Here is a 20,047-nt window from a genome sequence, read left to right as displayed (position 1 = left end):
TGAGAAGCCCATGCACCGCAACCAAGAGTAGCCCCCGCTCACCACAGCTAAAGAAAGCCTGTGCACAGCAACGAAGACCCAGTGCAGCCAATAAATAAATAAATTTATATAAATAAATAATAATGTTTTGCTAGTAATATGGTGAGGCTATTTAGTTCTATATTCATAAGCAGAAATAATCGTGTAGTTTTCTTTAGGATCTTTGTTTGGCATTGGTATCAGATGAATCTTGTCCTCATATAATATATTTGGAAGTGACTCCTCTCTTTTGTTTTTTTGGGATTGAATAGGATTGATGTTAATTGATCTTTTTATGTTTGGTAGAATTCATCAGTGAGGCCTTTTGGTCCTGGACTTTTCTTTGTTGGGGGATTTCTGATTACTGATTCAATGTCTTTATTATAGGCTGTTGAGATTGTCTATTTTGTGTGAAGTCAGTTTTGGTAATTTGTGTGTTTCTAGGAATTTGTCCATTTGTATAGATTATCTAATTTGAAAACATACAGTTGTTCATATTATTCCCTATAATCCTTTTAATTTTTGTAAGATCAATAGTAATGTCCTTGCTTTTGTTTCTGATTTTAGTAGTTCTGTCTTTTCTCCTTTTAGTCAGCCTAGCTAAAGCTTTGCCAATTTCGTTGATATTGTCAAAACCCAACTTTTCATTTTGTTGATTCTGTTATTTTTCTGTTCTCTCTTTTGTTTATCTCTGCTCTAATCTTTAATATTTCCTTCCTTCTGCTGGCTTTGGGTTTAGTTTTCTCTTCTTTTTCTTGTTCCTTAAGGTGTACACCTAGGTTGTTGATTTGAGATCTTTCTTTCTTTTTACTAGACATTTACAGCCAGAAATTTCCCTCTGACCATTGGCTTTGCTGCATCCCATGTGTTTTTATATGTTGTATTTTCATTTTTATTTATCTCAACGTATTTTCTAATTTCCAATTTCTAATAGCGATTTCTTCTTTGACCCATTGGTTGTTTAAGAGTGTGGTGTATATTTGTATGTATATACTTCCAGTTTTATCTCTGTTATTATTTCTAGCTTCATTCCACTGTTCTGGAAAAGGTACTCTATATGATTTGATCTTTAAAATATTTTGAGAATTGCCTTATGACCTAACATATGGTCTATCCTGGAGAATGTTGCATGTGCATTTAAGAATACTTATTTTACTGTTGTTGGGTGAGGTGTTCTATATATAAGTCTAATTGTTTTATAGTGTTTTCTAGTTCTCTGTTTCCTTTATGATCTTCTGTCTGGTTGTTCTATTACTGAAAGTAATAGATATTGAAGTCTCCTTTTTGTACAACTGTCTATATCTTCCTTCGATTTTGTCAATGTTTGCTTCATATACTTTTGGGCTCTGTTGATAGATGATATGTATTTACAGTTGTTATGTCTTCTTGATGATTTGACATTTTTATTAATATAAGTAATGTCCTTCTTTTGTAAAAGTGTATGACTTAAAATCTATTTTATCTGATATTAGTATAATCATTCCAGCTCTCTTTTGGTTATTATTTGCATGGAATATCTTTTTTCATTTTATCATGTTCAACCTATTTGTGTCTTTAAGTCTAAAGTGGGTCTCTTTATAGTAGCATATAGTTGGATCATGGTTTTTTTAATCCATTCTGCCTATCTCTGTCTTTTAACTGGTGAGTTTAATCCGTTTACATTTACAGTAACTACTGATAATGAAGGACTTACTTCTGTCATTGTGCTGTTTGTTTTGTATATGTCTTGTCTATTTTGTTTCTCAATTCCTCCAATATCGCCTTCTTTTGTATTTGATTTTTTTTCTAATGTATCATTGTGATCCCTCTTCATTTCCTTTTTTGCATAGTTTTTCATTATTTTCTTAATGATTACATGGAGATTACAGTTAACATCCTAAATTTATAACAAAGTAGTTTGAATTGATATCAACTTATTTCCAATAGTGTACATTATCTCTGTCTCTATCCAGCTCCATCCCCTCTTTATATTGTTATTGTCACAAATTACATCTTTTACATTATGTGTCCGTTAACATAGCTTTATAATCATTGTTTTATGCATTTGTCTTTTAAATAATATAGGAAACAAAAGAGGAGTTACATACCAAAAATACAAGAATATTAGCTTTTATATTTACGTATGTAGTCATCTTTGCCAGTCATCTTTATTTCTTCATATGGCCAGTGTAACTTGTCTTCCAGTGTCCTTTTATTTCATCCTGAAGAGCTCTCTTTAGCATTTCCTGTATGGGGAAGCCCTACTAGCAACAAACACCCTTAGCTTTTGTTATGTGTTAACAAATGTATTAATTTCTCCTTCATTTGTGAAGGATAGTTTTGCCAGATATAGAATCCTTGCTTGATAGTGTTTTCCTCTCAGCATTCTAAATATACCATATCAATGGGACATCTCTGGTGGTCCAGTGGTTAAGACTCCACGCTTCCAATGCAGGGGGCTTGGGTTCGATCCCTGTTCAGGGAACTAAGATCCCACATGCCATGCGGCGTGGCCTAAATAAATAAATAAACAAATAAACAAACCCTATCACTGCCTTCTGGACTTCATGGTTTCTCATAAGGAATCAGCTGTTGATCTTATTGAGGATTTCTTGTTCATGAGCCACTTGTGTTCCTTTCAAGATTCTCTGTCTTTGTCTTTGTCTTTCAACAGTTTAATTATAGTATAGTGTCTTGGTATAGCTCTCTTTGAGTGTATTCTGCTTTTCATTCACTGTGCCTCTTGGATCGTGTAGATGTATGTCTTCCATCAAATTTGGAGAGTTTTTGGCCATTATTTCATTTTTGCCAAATATTTTCACACTTTTCCCTCTCATTTCCTTTTGGCACTCTCATAATGCATATGTTGTTAAGCTTGATAGAATCCCATATGTCCTTTAGACTCTTCTTCATTCTTGTATTCTTTCTACTCCAGACACTATGTAATCTCATTTGATCTATCTGCAAGTTTGCTGATTCTTTCTCCTGCCTGCTCAAATCTACTGTTAAAACCCTCTAATGAATTTTTCATTTCACCTGTAGCACTTTTCAGCTCTAGAATTTCTATTTGGTTCAGTTTCATAATTTCTCTTTATTGATATTGTCTAGTTGCTCATATATCATTCTCAGGACTTCATTTAGTTCTTTGTCCATGGTTCCCTTCACCTCTTTGAGCATATTTAAGACAGTTATTTTAAAGTCTTTCTCTACCAAATCCAGTGTCTGGACTTCATCTGTCAGTTTCTTTTTTTCCATGTGAATGGGTTATATACTTCCATGTTTCTTTGTGTTCTTTGCAATTTTTTATTGAGAACAGCACATTTTGGACATTGTAACGTAGTAACTCTGGAAATTAGATTCTCTACCCTTCCCAGAAATTTCTGTTGTTGCCTGATGAAGGCTGCACTTGTCTGTTTAGTGTCTTTCCACACTGTTTTTGCAAAGACTATATTCCTTGTCATGTGTGTTCACTGAAGTATTGTTTCATCTCTGTGGTCAGCCAGTGACCTGACAGAGATTTCCCTAAATGCCAGCCTCTGTCTTCATCAAGCATTCCCCTGGATACTGTAAGTATTCAACTAGATTCCAGCATTTCAAAATAGCTAATTCTATCAATAGTTGTTTTGGTGAAAAGACAAATTCCTTGATTTCTCTACTCCACCACCTTTCATGACATCACTTCCCTCCTCACTATCTAAAGCAAGGTTTGAGTTAGTTATGAGGCCTTTATTATATTGAGATAGTTCCCTTCTATTCCTAGTTTGTTGAGTGTTTGACTTTTTAATCATGAAAGAGTGTTGAATTTTGTCATGATTTTGCTGTATCAATTGAGATGATCAAGTGGTTTTTTTCCTTCATTCTGTTACTGTGATGTATTGTATTGATTCATTTTTGTATGTTGCATTCCAGGAATAAAATCTCACTCTTCATGGTGTTTAATCCTTTCATAATATGCTGTTGAATTTGGTTTGCTAGTATTGTGTTGAGGATTTTTGAATCAATGTTCACAAGGAATATTGGGCTGTAGTTTTCTTGTAGTATCTTTGTCTGGCTTTGGTATCAGGGTAATGCTGGCATCATAGAATGAGTTTCAAAATGTTCCCTGCTCTTAAATATTTGGAAGTATTTGAGGAGGATTGGTGTTAAATCTTCTTTGAATGTGTGGTAGCACTCTCCATGGAAGCTACATAGTGCTGAGCTCAAGCTTGTTGGAAATTATTTGATTACTGATTCAGTCTCCTTACTAGTTATAGGTCTGTTTAGATTTTTTATTTTTTCCTGATTCAGTCTTAGTTGGTTATAATTTTATAGGAATGTATCCATTTCCTCTAGGTTATCCATTTTGTTGGTGTATAATGGATCATAGGAGTCTTTTATGATCCTTTTTATTTCTGTGACAACAGTTGTAATGTTCACTGTTTCCTTTCTGATTCTAGTTATTTGAATCTTCTCTTTTTTCCTCTTAATCTAGCTAATAAGCATTTGTCAATTTTGTTGTTCTTTCCAGAATCTAACTCTTAGTTTCATAGATTTTTTCTATTGTTTTTCTATACTCTATTTCACTTATTTCTGCTCTAATCCTTATTTCCTTCTTTCTGCTAACTTGGGTTTAGTTTAGTTTAGTTTATTCTCCATTTTCCCAGTTCCTTTAGGTGTAAAGTTAGGTTGTTGATTTGAGATTTTTCCTCTTTTTTAATGTAAATATTTAGCACTATAAATTTCCCTCTTATGACTGCTTTTGCTATATCTTAGACATTTCAATATGTTGTATTTTTATTTTAAAATATCTCAAGATATTTTATAATCTCCCTTAGAATTTCTTCTTTGACCCATTGGTTGTTTAAGAGTGGGTTGTTTAATTTCCACATATTTGTGTATTTTCCAGTTTTCCTTCTGCTAATGATTTCTAGTTTTATTCCATTGTTATTGGAGATTATACTTTATATGATTTTATCTTAAAAACCTTTAATATTTGTGTTCTTATATGTGGTTTATCCTGGAGAGAATGTTCCATGTGTACTTAAGAATATGTATTCTGCTGTTGGCTGGTGATGTGTTCTGTATATGTCTGTTAGGTCTAATTAATCTATAGTGTTTTTCAAGTCCTCTGTTTCTTTATTGGTCTTCTGTTTGGTGGTTCTATCCATTATTGAAAATGGAAATTGAAATCTCCTTTTATATTGTTTCTTTCTATTTCTCCCTTCAATTCTGTTAATGTTTGCTTCTATATTTGGGAGCTCTGAAATTAGGTGCATATATATTTATGATTGTCAAATCTTCCTGGTGGATAGACCCTTTTACCATTATATAATGTTCTTCTTTGTCCTTGTGACAATTTATGACTTAAAATAATCATAATTTGCTAATTTATTTCTTCTGATTGACGAAGTGTGCTTTTGAAGCTCTCTAGTGAATTCTTCAGTTATTGTATTATTTTTCTATATATATCTTTATTGGAGTATAATTGCTTTACAATGTTGTGTTAGTTTCTGCCGTACAACAAAGTGAATCGGCTATATGTATACATATATCCCCATATCCCCTCTTGAGCCTCCCTCCCACTCTCCCTATCCAACCCCATTAGGTCGTCACAAAGTACCAAGCAGATCTCCCTGTGCAGTGCAGCAGCTTCCCACTAGCCATCCATTTTGCTCAGTTATTGTATTCTTCAGATCCAGAATTTCTGTTTGGTTCTTTTTATAGTCTCTGTATCTGTTGATACTCTCATTTTGTTCATGCATCATTTTCCTGATTTCATTTAGTTGTCTGTATTCTCCTTGAGCTCATTGAGCATTTTTAAGACAGTTATTTTCAATTGTTTGTCAGGTAATTCATAGATCTCCTTTCTTTAGGGTAGATTTTCTGGAGATTATTTTGTTCCTTGGATTGGGCCATCTTTCTCTGTTTCTTTGTATGCCTTAGTATCTTTAGGCAATATTTGGGCATTTGATAAAACAAACACTCCTCCCAGTCTTTACAGGTGGCTTCTTACAGGGGAAGACCTTCACCAATCATTCTGGCTAGAGATTCTGGGACCCTCTCACACCTTTTCTGGGGATATGTCTTCTCTAGGCTTGTGCATGTCATTTCCCAGTTGAAGAGGTTTTGCCTCTGTTTTTTTCTCAGGAACCCGTAATCTCTTGCTCTCCCTGGTGTCTGTCTTTAGTACGGCAGTGTCTCTGGTGCTGTAACCACCCATGAAACTTGCCTTTGTTCTCAGCTGCCCCAACCTGGCATCCAAAGTATACTGCCATTTTTATCAACATTCTGAGTCAAGTGAGACAGAAGCCAGTCTCCCGGGAAGCCCCACAAAAGACCAAAATGTTGGATACATGTTGAATAGGAGTTTTCTCCCAGTTGCTCTGCAGTGTGCCAGGGAAGGGGAGGGGCTTGGCCAGACAAAATGCAACACATTTTCCTACTCGCTTCAATGCCTACTCTTCTTGGCTTTGTGGTGCTGGAGAGCAGGTGCATTTTAACTGGTTTCTAGAATTCTCACAAAGGCAGTTTGGTCTTTATATGGTTAGTCAGCGTCTTTGTGGGGGAATGAGGGCCTGGGGTTTCTCATTTCACCACTTTGCTGACATCACACCAATTTAGATTTTTTAATAAGAATTTTTGCTGTCTTCTGTTGACAAGTTTGTTTGTGGATTGAGTCCTGTGAATGTACTGTGAAATAGTGTGCTCTTCCAACACCCGACATCTAAAAAAATGCCATGACATTTTCAACAATAAGAGAATGACAATTATGAAATGTTTTTCCTCCCCCATGTCCCTCAATCAGTCAATCTCTGTACCCTCTTCCATGAGTATCTGACTCATAAGTACTGGGACTGGAAACAGAATCCAGGACTTGGGACCTCCACACCCCACTGGGTTCCCCTGGAATCACACAGCTTGTTCATCAGCTGATAGAAAGTTTGGCTTCTGTTCTTTGTGTACCAAAACAGTGAAGCCAGAAAGTTTAGGTCTATTTAGGCTTACAAGAGGAGAGAAGATAAAAATAGCTAACATGAGCTAATAGGAGAATTACTGCACTGAGACAAATATTTGAGTTTAGGGTTTGCTTTGTTTTCCAGAGTCACTGCTAGGCATAGTTGTGTGAAATGTCTTTGAAACTCACTGTTGGTTCTGCCAAATGTTAGACCTAGGGAGAAAGGAATGGGTTCCAAATACGCTGAAAAAATTGTTGAAAAAATAACTTACGTGTATCAAACTTCTATAAAATCAGATCATCAAATTAGGTAATGGGGAAAAGTGCCTACCGTGACTCGGAGATGATTGTTTCTGACTTGCATAAACTACCAAAGCCAGAAGGCATGGCTGTGATTCTGTCAACTGACACCTGACATCTGCTTTGACAGATGTTTCTCAGGGGAGGGTTTACAGAAAAAACATCTTTCCATATGTTCTACTATGTTCTACTATGATCACTTTATGTTTCTCTTTCTTCTTCCTTTTTTAGGTTAGGTGCAAACAAACCAATGCGTTACTTAGAAAACAAGGCCGCTTTAAACAAGGCATTAGAACGGTTGAATTGGCCCATTTCATTGAAGGAGCTGTCAGTGCTGGAGAACGAAATCCTAGCTGGGAAAATGTATGTGCAGCAGGCCATGGAGCTCCAGGAGGCTGCCAAGAAGGAGAATCATGTGAGCAGGGCCCTTGAAGAGGTGTGTACCGTGGAGGTTGTCTGTATTCCCTCCCTCCCTCCTATCCCAAGCCCTTGCCATTCCTGTGCTGGCCTCCCCTCTCTCCCACCTCCCACTGCACTGATTTCTAAGAGTTACAGCCAACCCACTTAAGGTCTCAGGACTTCTTTCAACAGAAAGGAAATGCCATTTGATTTTACTCTGGCCTTATTTTTTTAAACAGTACGTGTTTTAATTGAAAAATAAATCTAAACAGAAGTATCGTGTAGTGATTAAAAGCCTGGACTTTGATATGAGCCAGACCAAAGTCCAGCCTCAGATCTACCACCTAATCCCTGTGTGATCTTGACCAGTGACTCTGTCTCTCTAAACCTTAGGGTTTTTTTTTAAATCTGTAAAATAAGAGTGTTAATAGTATCTGCCTCATAGGCTTGTTACGGAAGCAAAATGAGCATTTAAAGTACTTAGTATTGAAAGCTCCCCACATAAGTGTTTGCAATTATTATTACTAGTAAAACAGACCTTCTACAAGGAAAATTTATTTTCTGGCAGCCATATTATTTATTACCACTTTGTATCATTTACTTTTAATTGTTTCTTTTCCTTGAATAAATTTTACACAGAATTGCAGTTAGAGTATCCGTAATCATTTTATGGTCTGCTTTTCAACGTTTCGTATATTTTCTCGGTGTTTTTGCTGAATCATCAGACTGATATTTTTTGTGGTTACATAATATTCCATGGTGTGTAAATGCCCTGATTTGTTTAACTCTTCACTGGATGTTGGGCATTTGAGGGTTTTTTCCAATTTTCTTCTCTTTCACATCATGTTTTATTGCTTCTATAGTGCATATAGTTGAACTATTTTGCTAGGATAAATTCTTAGGTGTGGGATTCTTGGACCAAAGGACATGAACATTTGGGGGCTCTAAATACTTGCTGCCTGTGTAATATCCTCTTTCTGACTATAGTAGGGTGTGTGTAAACCTGGAACAGTTCATCCAGAATCTTACTGAGTTCTATATAATTTTAATATATTTACCATATGATAGTCTAAAAGATATATCCAAGGAACTGACCTTTGAGATTCATCTTTTTTGATTTCAGTCTTTGCTAAGTGATACCAGCTTTGCCTGGTTTTAAATTCTGTATTTGCTGTTCTAGATTCTTGTGTTTTATTTGCTTATTTTTATTTAAATTTATTTTTCCCCTGCAAATGGCTTTTTTTCCTTCAGTGTAGAAAGCGATTTCTTTTGTGCAGAGTGCAAAAGTTTTATCATATCTTTATTTATATTTTTGTTTTTATTTATTTATTATATATATTGGGGGGGGGTCGTTTTTATTCAAAGTGACCTCCTCAAAGAGTTGTTCAGTCTTTCCTTGGAAGGCACCATCTGATGACCCCAAACACGTGGTTGTATATTGGCCTTCCTCACGCAGGTGCCCTGTAAACACCGAGAATCAAGAAGACTGAATTCAAATGAATTCAATCCCTCTCCCTGGAAACCTGCTCTTCTTTTCCTCACGCTTCTTCCTCTCTGTTCTTTCATTTATTCGTTGAAATATGTATGAGTTCCTGTGAGGTACCAAGCCCTATTCTAGGCACTAGAGGTACCTAAACACATGGACCAGGTCCCACTCTTATTCTAGTTGAGGTGAACAGATAGGTTCTAAATGATGGACTTTCGCGTGTTGAGCTCTGGTGACATTACTGCCTAACAGCAGAATTTGCAAGCATTATTCTTTTATCTATACTTTATATTAAATGTTAAAATGGGAAGTGTTGCTAATGAAGTGGAAAGAAGCCTCTGGTGTTTCAGAACGTAGTGTAGTCTCCTGAATTTGTGGGAACCAAAAGCTCATTGTTCATGGGATGTGAATTAATTGCTCTGTTTTTTTATTCCTTTGTCCACAGAGTGGGAATTAAAATAATTTCCACAATTTCTTCATCCAGAAACATTTGTTCACTCCCGACCATGGGTCAGATTCTGTCCTTGGCACAGGTGGTCTCAGCCTGCCACATTCTTCTTTCTTTCCTTGGGGCCTCCCAAGGTGACACTATACATTGGACACAAAATAGGGATTTGTTAACAGCAATGGAGACATGGGTCCAGCCTAGTGGAGGAGACATACTGGCATAGAACGTAACCTATGTGAGAGCTGAGCTCTTGTCTGGCCTTACTTGTAGCTGTATCCGTAGCTACATCCACTGAGAATGATGCCTGGCACACAGTGGACACGCAGAAATATTTATTGAAGGAATGAAACCCAGATCCTTATAGCAGAGTATTATAAATATGACAACAGAGGCGTAGCCAATAGAACAACTGGAAGATGGGAAGAAGTGAACGATTCTGGCTGAGGCGTGGAGGAGGTCTTCATGGAGGGGATGATTGAATTTGGTCTGGAAGGATGTGTAGGAATTTGAGGGGGGGGAGTGTGAGAAATGTTCTGAGTGAGAGAAACTGTTTGTGCAAAGGCAGGAAGGTGGAAAGAGCATGGCATGTTCACCAGGGGCGTGGCAGGAGACAAGACGGGAAAGGGAAGATGGCCCCAGAGTACAAGGAACTTGGAAATCTCTCCTAGGATCAGGAACCAAGCCTGTAGGAAGTGGGTACCAGCGAGGGCTTTTCAGCAAGTGGAGGACATGAGCAGATTTGTGTCTTGGAAAGATTTTTTTGGCAGCAAGATGAGGCTCAGTGTAGGGAGGGAAGACCAAAACCAGGTGCAGCCTCCACTGAGAGGTGTTGAGTCCTTGAGTCAAGCCGGTACAGTGGGGAGGGAATGGGTGAAAGAGATACCAGTTGGTGGAAAGTGAATGTGTGGGGTGAGCCAGAGGGCAACGTTGAGGATACCCACAAACTTCCCGTCTTGGACAACTGGGAGACAGAGGCACGGTTAGCCACCACATCCGTGTCACCTCTGCTCTGCAGAGAGACAGCCCCTCTAAACACCCTGTCATTCTCTAACCCCTTCCCACATTTTTGTTTTCTTCACAGCACGTTTCACCACCTGCCATCATGTACGTATTTGTTCATCATCTGTCTCCTCCGCTGGAATGAGGGTGGGACTTGGTCCGTTGTGTTCTGGGTATACCTAGTGTTGCTGCAGTATCGCATGGCACCTTGTAGGCACTCCCAGGCATTCGAATGAATACATGAATGAAAGAACAAGAGGAAGAGGTACCATGGGAGGCAGAGTGGATTTTCAGGGAAAGGTAACTCACTTTAGGTCCTCTTGATCCTTAGATGTCCATAGGGCATCCCGGCGAGAAAGACCGATAGGCAGCCATGTGTTTGGAGCTTAGGAGAGAAGTCCATGTTACAGAGATAGATTTGGAGGTCATTTGAGGTGCTGAGAAAGGAAGAGGAGACTGTGGAAAGGGCCAAGACAGGAAAGCTAGAGGAGCAGAAGGCACAGGGTAGGGAGCTATGATGTCAGAGCCTGAGGAGGAGAGATGGCAAGAGCCCTGGGTCTGGAGTCAGACAGACCTGAATGCAAGTCTCAGTACTTCCAGATGTGGACCTTCCTTAGGCACTCTAAGCCTAGATCCCTCATCCTTAAATTAGAAAAATCATAGTAGCCACCTGCAAGATGGTTGTGAGACAACGCGCATAATGTGCTGAGTACAGCGTGCCACGCTAAATGCTCAACAGGAAATGCCCTCAACCCACCTTGCCCGTCATTGCTATTTCCGTTGTTAAACTATTACTGAGGAGTTTGGAAAGTCATACAGGATGATGTCTGAAAACCATTTGATTTTCAAGAGGGAGATCGTTAGTGATCTTAGCCAGAACAACTTCGGTGGCATTTTGGGAGTGGAAGCCAGTGTACAGAGGATGGAGAAGTAGAGAGCAGTGGAGAAAGTAAATACAGGAAGTTCACTTTTTGTTCAAGATCTTCCTAGAAAGCAAAGGAGAAAAAATGGAGGGAACTTGATGTGGGAGCCAGAGCGAGGAAGACATTGAGTTTGTGTGATGGTATTGATGGGTCCACTGCTGCCCCCTTTCTTGGTCAGGGGCTAAGGCTGTCCTTTCACTGCCCTGTCCCTACATAGGGTGACCAAAGCCCCCACTGTCAGTTCAGGAAAGCACCCATGTGCCCAGGACAATAGTCCGTAGGTAATGAACGGGCGGGGAGGGGTCCATGGTTGGCAGCTCATCTACAGAGTTCTTTCCACTCTCAACATGGCCCTCTGCAATGGAAGATTTTCTGTATTATTTTCTTAAAACGGTACTTCTCCTTACCATGTGTGATGTATTGTGTGGTATTTTTATTCCATTTTTATCGTGCTCTGTTGAGTTGATTTCATGACCTGCTAACAAGTCTCATCCTTCAGCGTGAAAAATGGTTCGGACCAAAGCTCAAGATCGCCAGGCCTTTTGGGATCCTGCGGTGAAAATCCATCGCAGATGCAAGGCATTTTCATTGACTCATATAAAAAAAGTCTCACTTTAAATGTTTTTAGCAGAGGCCAAAGATTTTGATCAATGACTGTAATTTGGAGAGGAAGAAACCTGTTTTTCATTAAGACCCCCTAAAGTTTATTGATAAGAAGTAACAAAAGGTGATCAAAGTTGGTCGGAATGGGATGCCCAATCAGAAATGCCCACGTGTGTTCCGAAGGGAGTGGCCACTGTTTGATCCACTCCAGAATATGTGATGGAGTCTGGAGGTCTGTGGCTCTCTGATTCTTTCCCCTACAGTACGCTGGCACCCACAGTAGCTGCCATGTTGGTTCCTGAGTTTGGGACAGCTTCCTGATTTTTCTGTTGGTGAGGATCAGAGGTGGGGAGAAGTGGCTATACATGCCAGTGTCTGGCTAGAATGCACCCTGCTTTTTCCACTCAGGCTTTCACTGGCAGTCCCTTGCTGGCCCCAGGATCAGACGTAGGGCAAGCATCATTATCCCACCTGCTCTGCCCAGCACCTTATACGGGACACATTCCATGATTAATTGTCCCTCCCTATTTCTGTAATCCACTAGTTTCGTGGCATCCCTGGAGATAGGTGCTTGGCTTACTGACTGCATAATGAAAGATCTTAACTCTGAAATTGTAAATTCCACTTGAAAGCTCCCTTCACGAGCACCCTTCTTGTTGCCGTGATTGCAGAGTCCGACGTCACTGGCCACTCCCGAGCCCTCGGAGCTGCAGTATGGTGGAAATCACCAAGGGCATCTGAGTTGTAATTAAACTTCCCAAGTTTTCGCTGGGAGCCTGGTCTAGGGCAGCTCCAGCTATGTTGTCCTGCAGCATTTTCTTAGTAAATAAGGATTGTTCTCCAGAACAATCAGAATCCCACAGAATCCAGACCCAGAAAGATCCAACGGGCTTTCTGCACCCAACCTTGGCTGCCTTGAAAAACTCGGAGGCAGAAAATCTTGTTAAATTCTAAGTAGCTCTAAACAACCCTAATAGAGGCCTCGGAAATGTACTTACACAGCTGGCTGCACGTGGTTTCTTTTCCAAGTTGAGACTGGCAAGGAATGTGGAGTCTCTAGCTTTGAAAAATGACTAATTGAGTGGTCCACTCCGTGGAAAACTGTCCAGGAGAGAGTGTTAGGAAAATGCACAGCAGGAGGGAGGATATGGGTGAGGCTGGGTGAGATGGGAATGGGAGAATGAAGGGACGAAAAGAGACCACTTGGATTTGAAAACATTATATTGGGTTGTGACTTTGACACTACACAGGAGAACATTAGTTGGGGAGACTTAGAGAGAAATTTCTTTGAGTTGTATATAAAATGAAGTCAGAATAAGTAGCATCATTTGTTATATCTGCTCCCAAATAATAATTGGACCAGTTGTCATTCTTGCATTGTAACCCATCCTTTTGCAGCTCTCATTATTCCCTCTTTAAGGGGAGAACGGAGGCATCACACCTTAACCCTTTATGACTAGCCAGGCTTTCTCATTCCACAAGTAAAACCTTTAGTCTCTTCTGCTGATACTTGGGTCTGGTAGGAGGACTGACTCCTTAGTGACAGTGACACAGAAGATCCCCTGGTGCAAGGGTGGGGAATTAGCAGGTGTGGGTTGTGCATCAGTGATGCCATCACACAAAGAATGACACGTGCACGTTCAGGCCAGTGCCTTGGTGATACATTAACATATGGAAACCAGACCCCCGATGGGTTCCTGAGAGATAATGGTAGGACATGTGGCCAGGGTGAGACTGAAATCCCAGAGAGAGTGAGGTGCCTGGATGGGATGGGCGAGGATGCCAAAGAGAAGATGCTGCCGTGCCGTGATCATGCCCCAGTTAGCTGGGGATTTAAGGAGAGGATCCTACTCAGGAAGACCAGCCACTGAAGGAAATTCACAGAAGGGAAGAAAAACTCCCACCAGCTCTAAATAGTATCCAGAAAGTTTTCTGTCTAGTATCCTGATGTTTAGGAGTGGGAAGGAGGGTATCAGCTCCAGGGACAAAAATCACTGCCAGATTGTCTTTTCATTCTAAAGCTGAGGACAGCCATCCTGGCTGGAGATTTCAGCTGGGTGGACCCTAGCACTCTTTTGCCACAAGGCTCATCTTTTTTCATTGGCGTAAGTTCTACCCTAAACAGGTTTGGGGAGGGTCATTGACCTCCCAGTCTGAAGGAGGAGAACTGAATGTGGAGGGCTTATCAGGAGGGTCCAGGCAGGAAACAGAATCCCATTCAGTCACGTCAAGTGAAGAAACATTAATGAAGGGACTATTTGCAGAGGCGGAGGCAGGTCTAAGGCAGCCAAAAGGGGATTTCACCCCAGCACTGGCAATAGCAGGAAGTTGTCACCACCCTCAGACTTGAAGGGTGGAGAGAAATAGTGCTACTGGAGCCTGTAAGAGCGAAGTCCACTAGCCAGAGTAGGGGGTATTCCTAGAGAGACAAAGGTCACGGAGGGAGCCCAGAGCCAATACCCCTGTCTTCCTCCCCCTGCTGCCCTCCGACCCCTCGCCTCCCATTGGCTCAGCCTATTGGAAAGTCAGCCAACAAGAGAAATTGGGTCATGTTGTCCTTGGGGGTCAGCCTCCTGGGGCATGGAGCAGGGCAGGGAATGGACCTGGGGGCAGGTGGATGGCCCAGAGTAACCAGCACAGAGATCTCTTGAAAAGTTTTCTTAAAGGCTCAGCATTTCTTTTTATGCCATCACCTCGTGTGAGGTATCTGTATACAACCACAGCAGACAGCTGGCGGTGGTCCACGCTCCAGGCAATGACACAGAAGCGGCTCCAGTGTATGGCTGTGGTGCATCTCTGGAGTAGCTGCCTGTAGATAACTACGTCAGTAACATCCGAATTGCAGGCCACAGCGCTGTAGTAATTTTCAGGTTTAAATACTTAAAACATTCCAAGTTTTTCTCTCTTTGATTCTTCCCTAAAAGAGCAACAAGGGAGTGTTCCCTGAGAAGATGTTACAAGTGTGCTCTTCAAGCTAGGGAAATCGTTCGATTCAGCATCTAATGCATATTTATTAGGTTCCTTTGCTGCTACCAAAAAAAAAAAAAACACCCAAAATAAGTTCAGCCTCCCACAAGAGCCCTTTGAGTTGCTATTGACTGAGATTTGACTGGAGATTTGACTGTCAGAGTGGTTAAGTCTTCTCCCTTGCTCAGTGCTGGGGACCTGTCTGGGGGCTGTCTGGTAGTTCAGGGCATCATCCTGTAATTGTTTCCTGTGCTTCCTAAGCAGCCCCTCACACAGCACAGGAGCCACATCGGGAAGAGGGGAAGGCCAAGCAGCTCACCAGTCCTGATCTGCTCAGGAAGCAGCCCCCGGAGAGGGGAAGTGGAAACCCGCACAGAAGTTTTGGGGACACGTGTTGCTCACGCTATGTTTCCTAAAGTTACGATGTTCCCTGAGGAGGAGGGGGAACCAGCTCCGAAAAAGCACGTCCCTATGCTGCTTTGGATTTTAAAGCACGGCTAAGCGCCCGAGGCTTCTGAAAGGGGACGATAATTATCTCTGCACGTCCTCCTGGCCGCAGCTTCCGCCTTAAGCCTTGGGCTCACACACGGTGTCCTCAGGGTCCCCGGGAGCCCAGCGCCCACCTGCTGTGCTTGTGAGAGGTCTTGCATGGAGTCTTAGCTTCCTCTTCAGACCGGAGGGGCTGAGGCAGGAAATTCCACCTAGAGCTTCACTTCTTTAGCCTTATGGTTTGACTCCTGTTAAAATGCAAATAGCCTATCCAAGTCCTTTCAATTCTTTACCATGGGTCGGTCACTCCGCTGCCTAGAGGGGCCGGGCAGGAGTTTGCCATCCCTGATTTATGTTTTCCTGTAAGGTCTTTTTCTCATTTTCTCTCCAGAACCCATTTCCAAAAGGGATGCAGACCCTGGATACTCTCGTGGTGGAGAAACCCCTCTAAATCTAAATGAAGGGAGAAATAGTGAATGTCAGAAAATGCTCCAGGCTGGCTCTGTCCTCCTCACTAAGGTTTTAAAAAGAGTTGAATTATTCAGAGACAGTTTGCAAGGATTCTGGTCTTATAATTAGGTATCCTAGCGAGAGGAAAGGTCAGAACATGCCTGACACTACGTGTATTATCTTGATTAGCACAGTCACAGACTTTACTTGGCTTTAAGGACAAAACATGGACAGACAAGCCATTGGAACTGCCGCTAGTACAGTTTGGGGATTGGGTCCAGCAGAGTCCAGTGATTTGGGGCAGGAAAAAATATAGTGGTTTTACGACAAGATTTTGAGCCGAAGACTAGTTCTAGTTACATCGTGGAAGTGCATTGTGTACCTGATGTGAAAACATGTTGTTCGTTAGATGGAAAATTCTAAAGCATCAAACATTTAGTAACTTCACTCCACCAATGCAAACCTGAGAGCATGACCTTGAAACTAAGTAATGAAATGAAAGGAGGGTAGACCATGTTAGATCCTGATCTGCACCCTCTGATAATTGAATCTGGCAAAGAAGTGAATTGGATTCTCTGAATTTTGGAGACAAGGCAAAATCAGTTATCCAGTGGACAGCATCCCTAACTGCCAGCATCATTGCCTATCTGACTTCCTCACTGAAACTGGCGCGCAGTGACTCCCAGGCACTTGAACCTAGAGATGGGTTGGCTTATTTATCTAGTGCTAGCATTTCTTGTGCTCTCATTCTCCATCCCCTTGTCCTCCATAGATTTCTTTTTTTAAATTTATTTTTGTAAAGAATGTTACTTTATTTTATTTTTTATTTTTATTTTATTTTTGGCCGTACCGTGCAGCATGTGGGATCTTAGCTCCTGGACCAGGGATCGAACCCTCACCCCCGGCATTGGAAGTGCAGAGTCTTAACCACTGGACTGCCAGGGAAGTCCCCATAGATTTCATTTTAAAGCCCAGTAGCATGCTTGTCTTGTGCACGTGCATAGGTGACTGATGGCAGGAAAGGAACAGGGAAGCTAATGTCCTCTAGTATGGGCTGTAAGGGGTCTCTAAAGTCTTTGGCAAGACTCAAAAACAGCGGGATATCATCTTTCTGGAAAGGTGCTGTCAACTTTGTGGCTGAAGGGATGGTGTGTCTAGCTGCCCTGATCGATGTCCTTCCATCCTGGGAGACCAATGCTCTATTTCTGTGAATGAACCATTGTATTAATGCTGGCCCTGTTGATTTGTTTCACCACGGCTTCTCTGCTCTATCTGTGGTGTAGCTGAGTTGCCTCTGCAGGGATATGGAAGAATCACTGAGTGTACAGTGAACAGTTCCTTCCATAAAGCTACGTGCTGTGGAAACAGCCAGAAATGAATTCTTGCCAATAGTAGTAACTGTTGGAAACAAGAGCAGAGTGAATGTGAGTATGCAAAGCCCTTTAGTAGCTGTAATGATTCTTTCAGGTAAACTCACAGATGTGTGAATGACTCGAATGGCAGGTGATACTTTTCAGCGATTTAAAAAGGCAGTTTCTTAGGTGGCATTTTCAGTGTGTTAAAAATGAACACCGGCAGCCCTCTGTATCGCTTCCGTCCGTTGCTGCTGCCCTTGCAGGGAAGGTCCTCACAGAGTGAGTGGTTTTCCTATATCAGATGAATTGGGAAGTGAGTGACAACTCACTTGAGGTCCCTGATGATTTCTGGCAACTGACTTCCCAGATTTGTACATGTGGAACTGTAGAAAGCAGTCACATTGGTTAGCTTCTGGCTAGTATATTGAGAGAATCAGTATTTGGAATCTAGAGATAAAAAGGGGCTATTTAAATAAATTATGTGATTATACTCATTTAGAATTTTGAAAAGGAGTTTTAAATGTATCTAGGCATAGGTTCTAATAAATGTCTGGTCTGTTGATGAAATCTAAAGGGGAAAAAATCGCTTTCTGGAATCGATGTGGACATCTTCTGTAGTAACAGGTTGTTACTGGTCTGGAGGTGATAAGACTGTCTGATGCCTCAGGGACCAACAGCGCCTCCCTGGCTGATTGGTCTTTGATATGAACACTGATAGTGTGAAGTAAGGTGGCTTTGGAGGTTCACTTTATGTACAGGTGAGGTATTTATGCAACAGCTGATGTAATTTGGCTTATTCCAAATTCTCAAGCTTCTAAATTGTATCAATAATGAGAATATACTGTACATGGAATCTTCCGTCGAGGAACTGACTGTAGGAAACTGGTGTGGGCATCTATTTGGAGTATTATGATGGAAAACACTGCTGTTCATGTCACAGTTCTGGCCATTACATTTCCCTTATATTGTAAAAACTACAAGCAAGGGTATCCTGCTTGTGTTCCTGTCCGTGTACGCACATAGCCTGACAGTTTCCCCAGCACTGCAGAAAGGCTAGTAAGGCCTAGACTCTCCTGGACAGATATGAGAGGATGTTAGAGATCATTTATTTTACCCCCGTATTTTGCACATGTAGAAACTGAAGCCCAGAAATGTTAACAGACTGCCCAAAGTCACACAGCCACCTGGACAGCACTCAGTCCCACTTCTCCTGTCCCCTGGTCCAGTCTCCTCCCTTTGAGGCCATTTCAGGTGGGCAGGAGGTCATTCTGATTGCCCACGGGAAGGAGTGCTTAGGTTTCTTCTCTGGGTGAAGCCCAGGAACAGGCAGATGACATTCATCAGCTGCCAATGATGTTGGGCCATCCTCTTTGACGTATTGAGTACATCTGTAAAAATAGAAATTCCATGAGAATAGAGGGTCCCCAGCAAAATTCAACTAGATGGGAACATCATAAACAAAAGGGTGGTGTTCATCTTACATTTTTGTCTGTGACCACATAGGCTACAAGCAACACAGGTCTGAAGACTTGATCATATCCCACCATCCTGCAAGAGACTTTAAGCCCTTAGTTCATTATTTCTTCCCTGAGGACCTAGCTCTAACTTTTCAGCTCCAAGGAAATAAAGCATACTCCCACTTCTTTTAGTGAACCTGAAAAGTATCACCAAACAGATACAAATGATAGATGGCTGCAAAATGCTCAGTTATGTCAGTGCACCAGGGAAATGAGCTGCAGGTTTCAGGAGCCCAAACCATACTGAACATGAATCATGACCCAAGAGTAAGTGGTGTTCACACCACCTGAAGTTATTTAAATTTTTATTGTCAATTGCCTCATGAATTAGAGACTTGCTTAAGTGAAGACCAGCAGATGAACTCATAAAATATGCATCGAATACTTTATTGACGATATAGCTATAGCAGTGCAAAAAAGATGGCATCAAAGTGCATGTGAAAACAGTTTATATTGGCTTTGTGTCATGGAGAAGAGGGTCACTTGATGGTCTGCAAAGATGAGAAGCTGGTGAATGATGTCACTGGGTGCTTTGATTGGGTTGGAGGACTAATTTCTTTGAGAAATCCAAAAATTAATAAGTTAAGGGTCAAGAAAGGAAAAAAAGGAAAAAAATCTGGGTGGGAAAACCGCCATTTTCTACAATACAGCAATTTGAAGAAAAAGGCCTATTTTGTTTATTTTTTGATTTAAGAGTAGATTCAGAAACTTCTATGTTCATTTGCTTCTTCAGCCCACTATCTGCAAAATACCTTGAGCAGTTACACAGAGGAAACAAGAAGTAGATGGCTGCCTATTTTAACCTTTTTGAAAAAGGCAGATGTATACAAATATAATTTTCACACCATAAAATTCGCCTATTTCAATTCAGTGATTTTTAGCAAAACTGACAGAGCTTCAACCACCACTACAATCCAGTTTCAGAACATTTCCATCACCCAGAAGAGATCCCTCATGCCTATTTGGAGTCAGTCTCCATTTACACCTCAAGCCCCAGGTAACCACTAATCAATTTCTGTCTCTATAAGTTTGTGTTTTCTGTAAGTTTCGTATATAAATGGCTGAGTAACATTCCATTGCATTGATATACCACATTTTGTTTACCCATTTCCCCAGTCCACTGACGTTTGGATTATTTCCATCTTTCCATTACTGTGAATAATGCTGATATGAACACTCA

General features: G+C 41.0%; 1 protein-coding gene across 1 annotated transcript in view; it reads left to right on the top strand.

Moving 5' to 3' along the window:
• The window catches only part of VWA3B (von Willebrand factor A domain containing 3B), a 214,155-nt gene that overhangs the window by 169,276 nt on the left and 24,832 nt on the right, over positions 1–20,047 (top strand). Inside the window, exon 23 of the mRNA XM_049696472.1 lies at positions 7,463–7,667. Within this exon, the coding sequence (XP_049552429.1) occupies positions 7,463–7,667 (205 nt within the window). The remainder of the gene's footprint in view (positions 1–7,462; positions 7,668–20,047) is intronic.

The sequence above is a fragment of the Orcinus orca genome, chromosome 13 (assembly GCF_937001465.1).
Source record: "Orcinus orca chromosome 13, mOrcOrc1.1, whole genome shotgun sequence".
NCBI classification, from domain to species: Eukaryota; Metazoa; Chordata; class Mammalia; order Artiodactyla; family Delphinidae; genus Orcinus; species Orcinus orca.
Note: the sequence above shows the minus strand (reverse complement) of the source record. Positions and strands in the feature narration are given on the sequence as shown.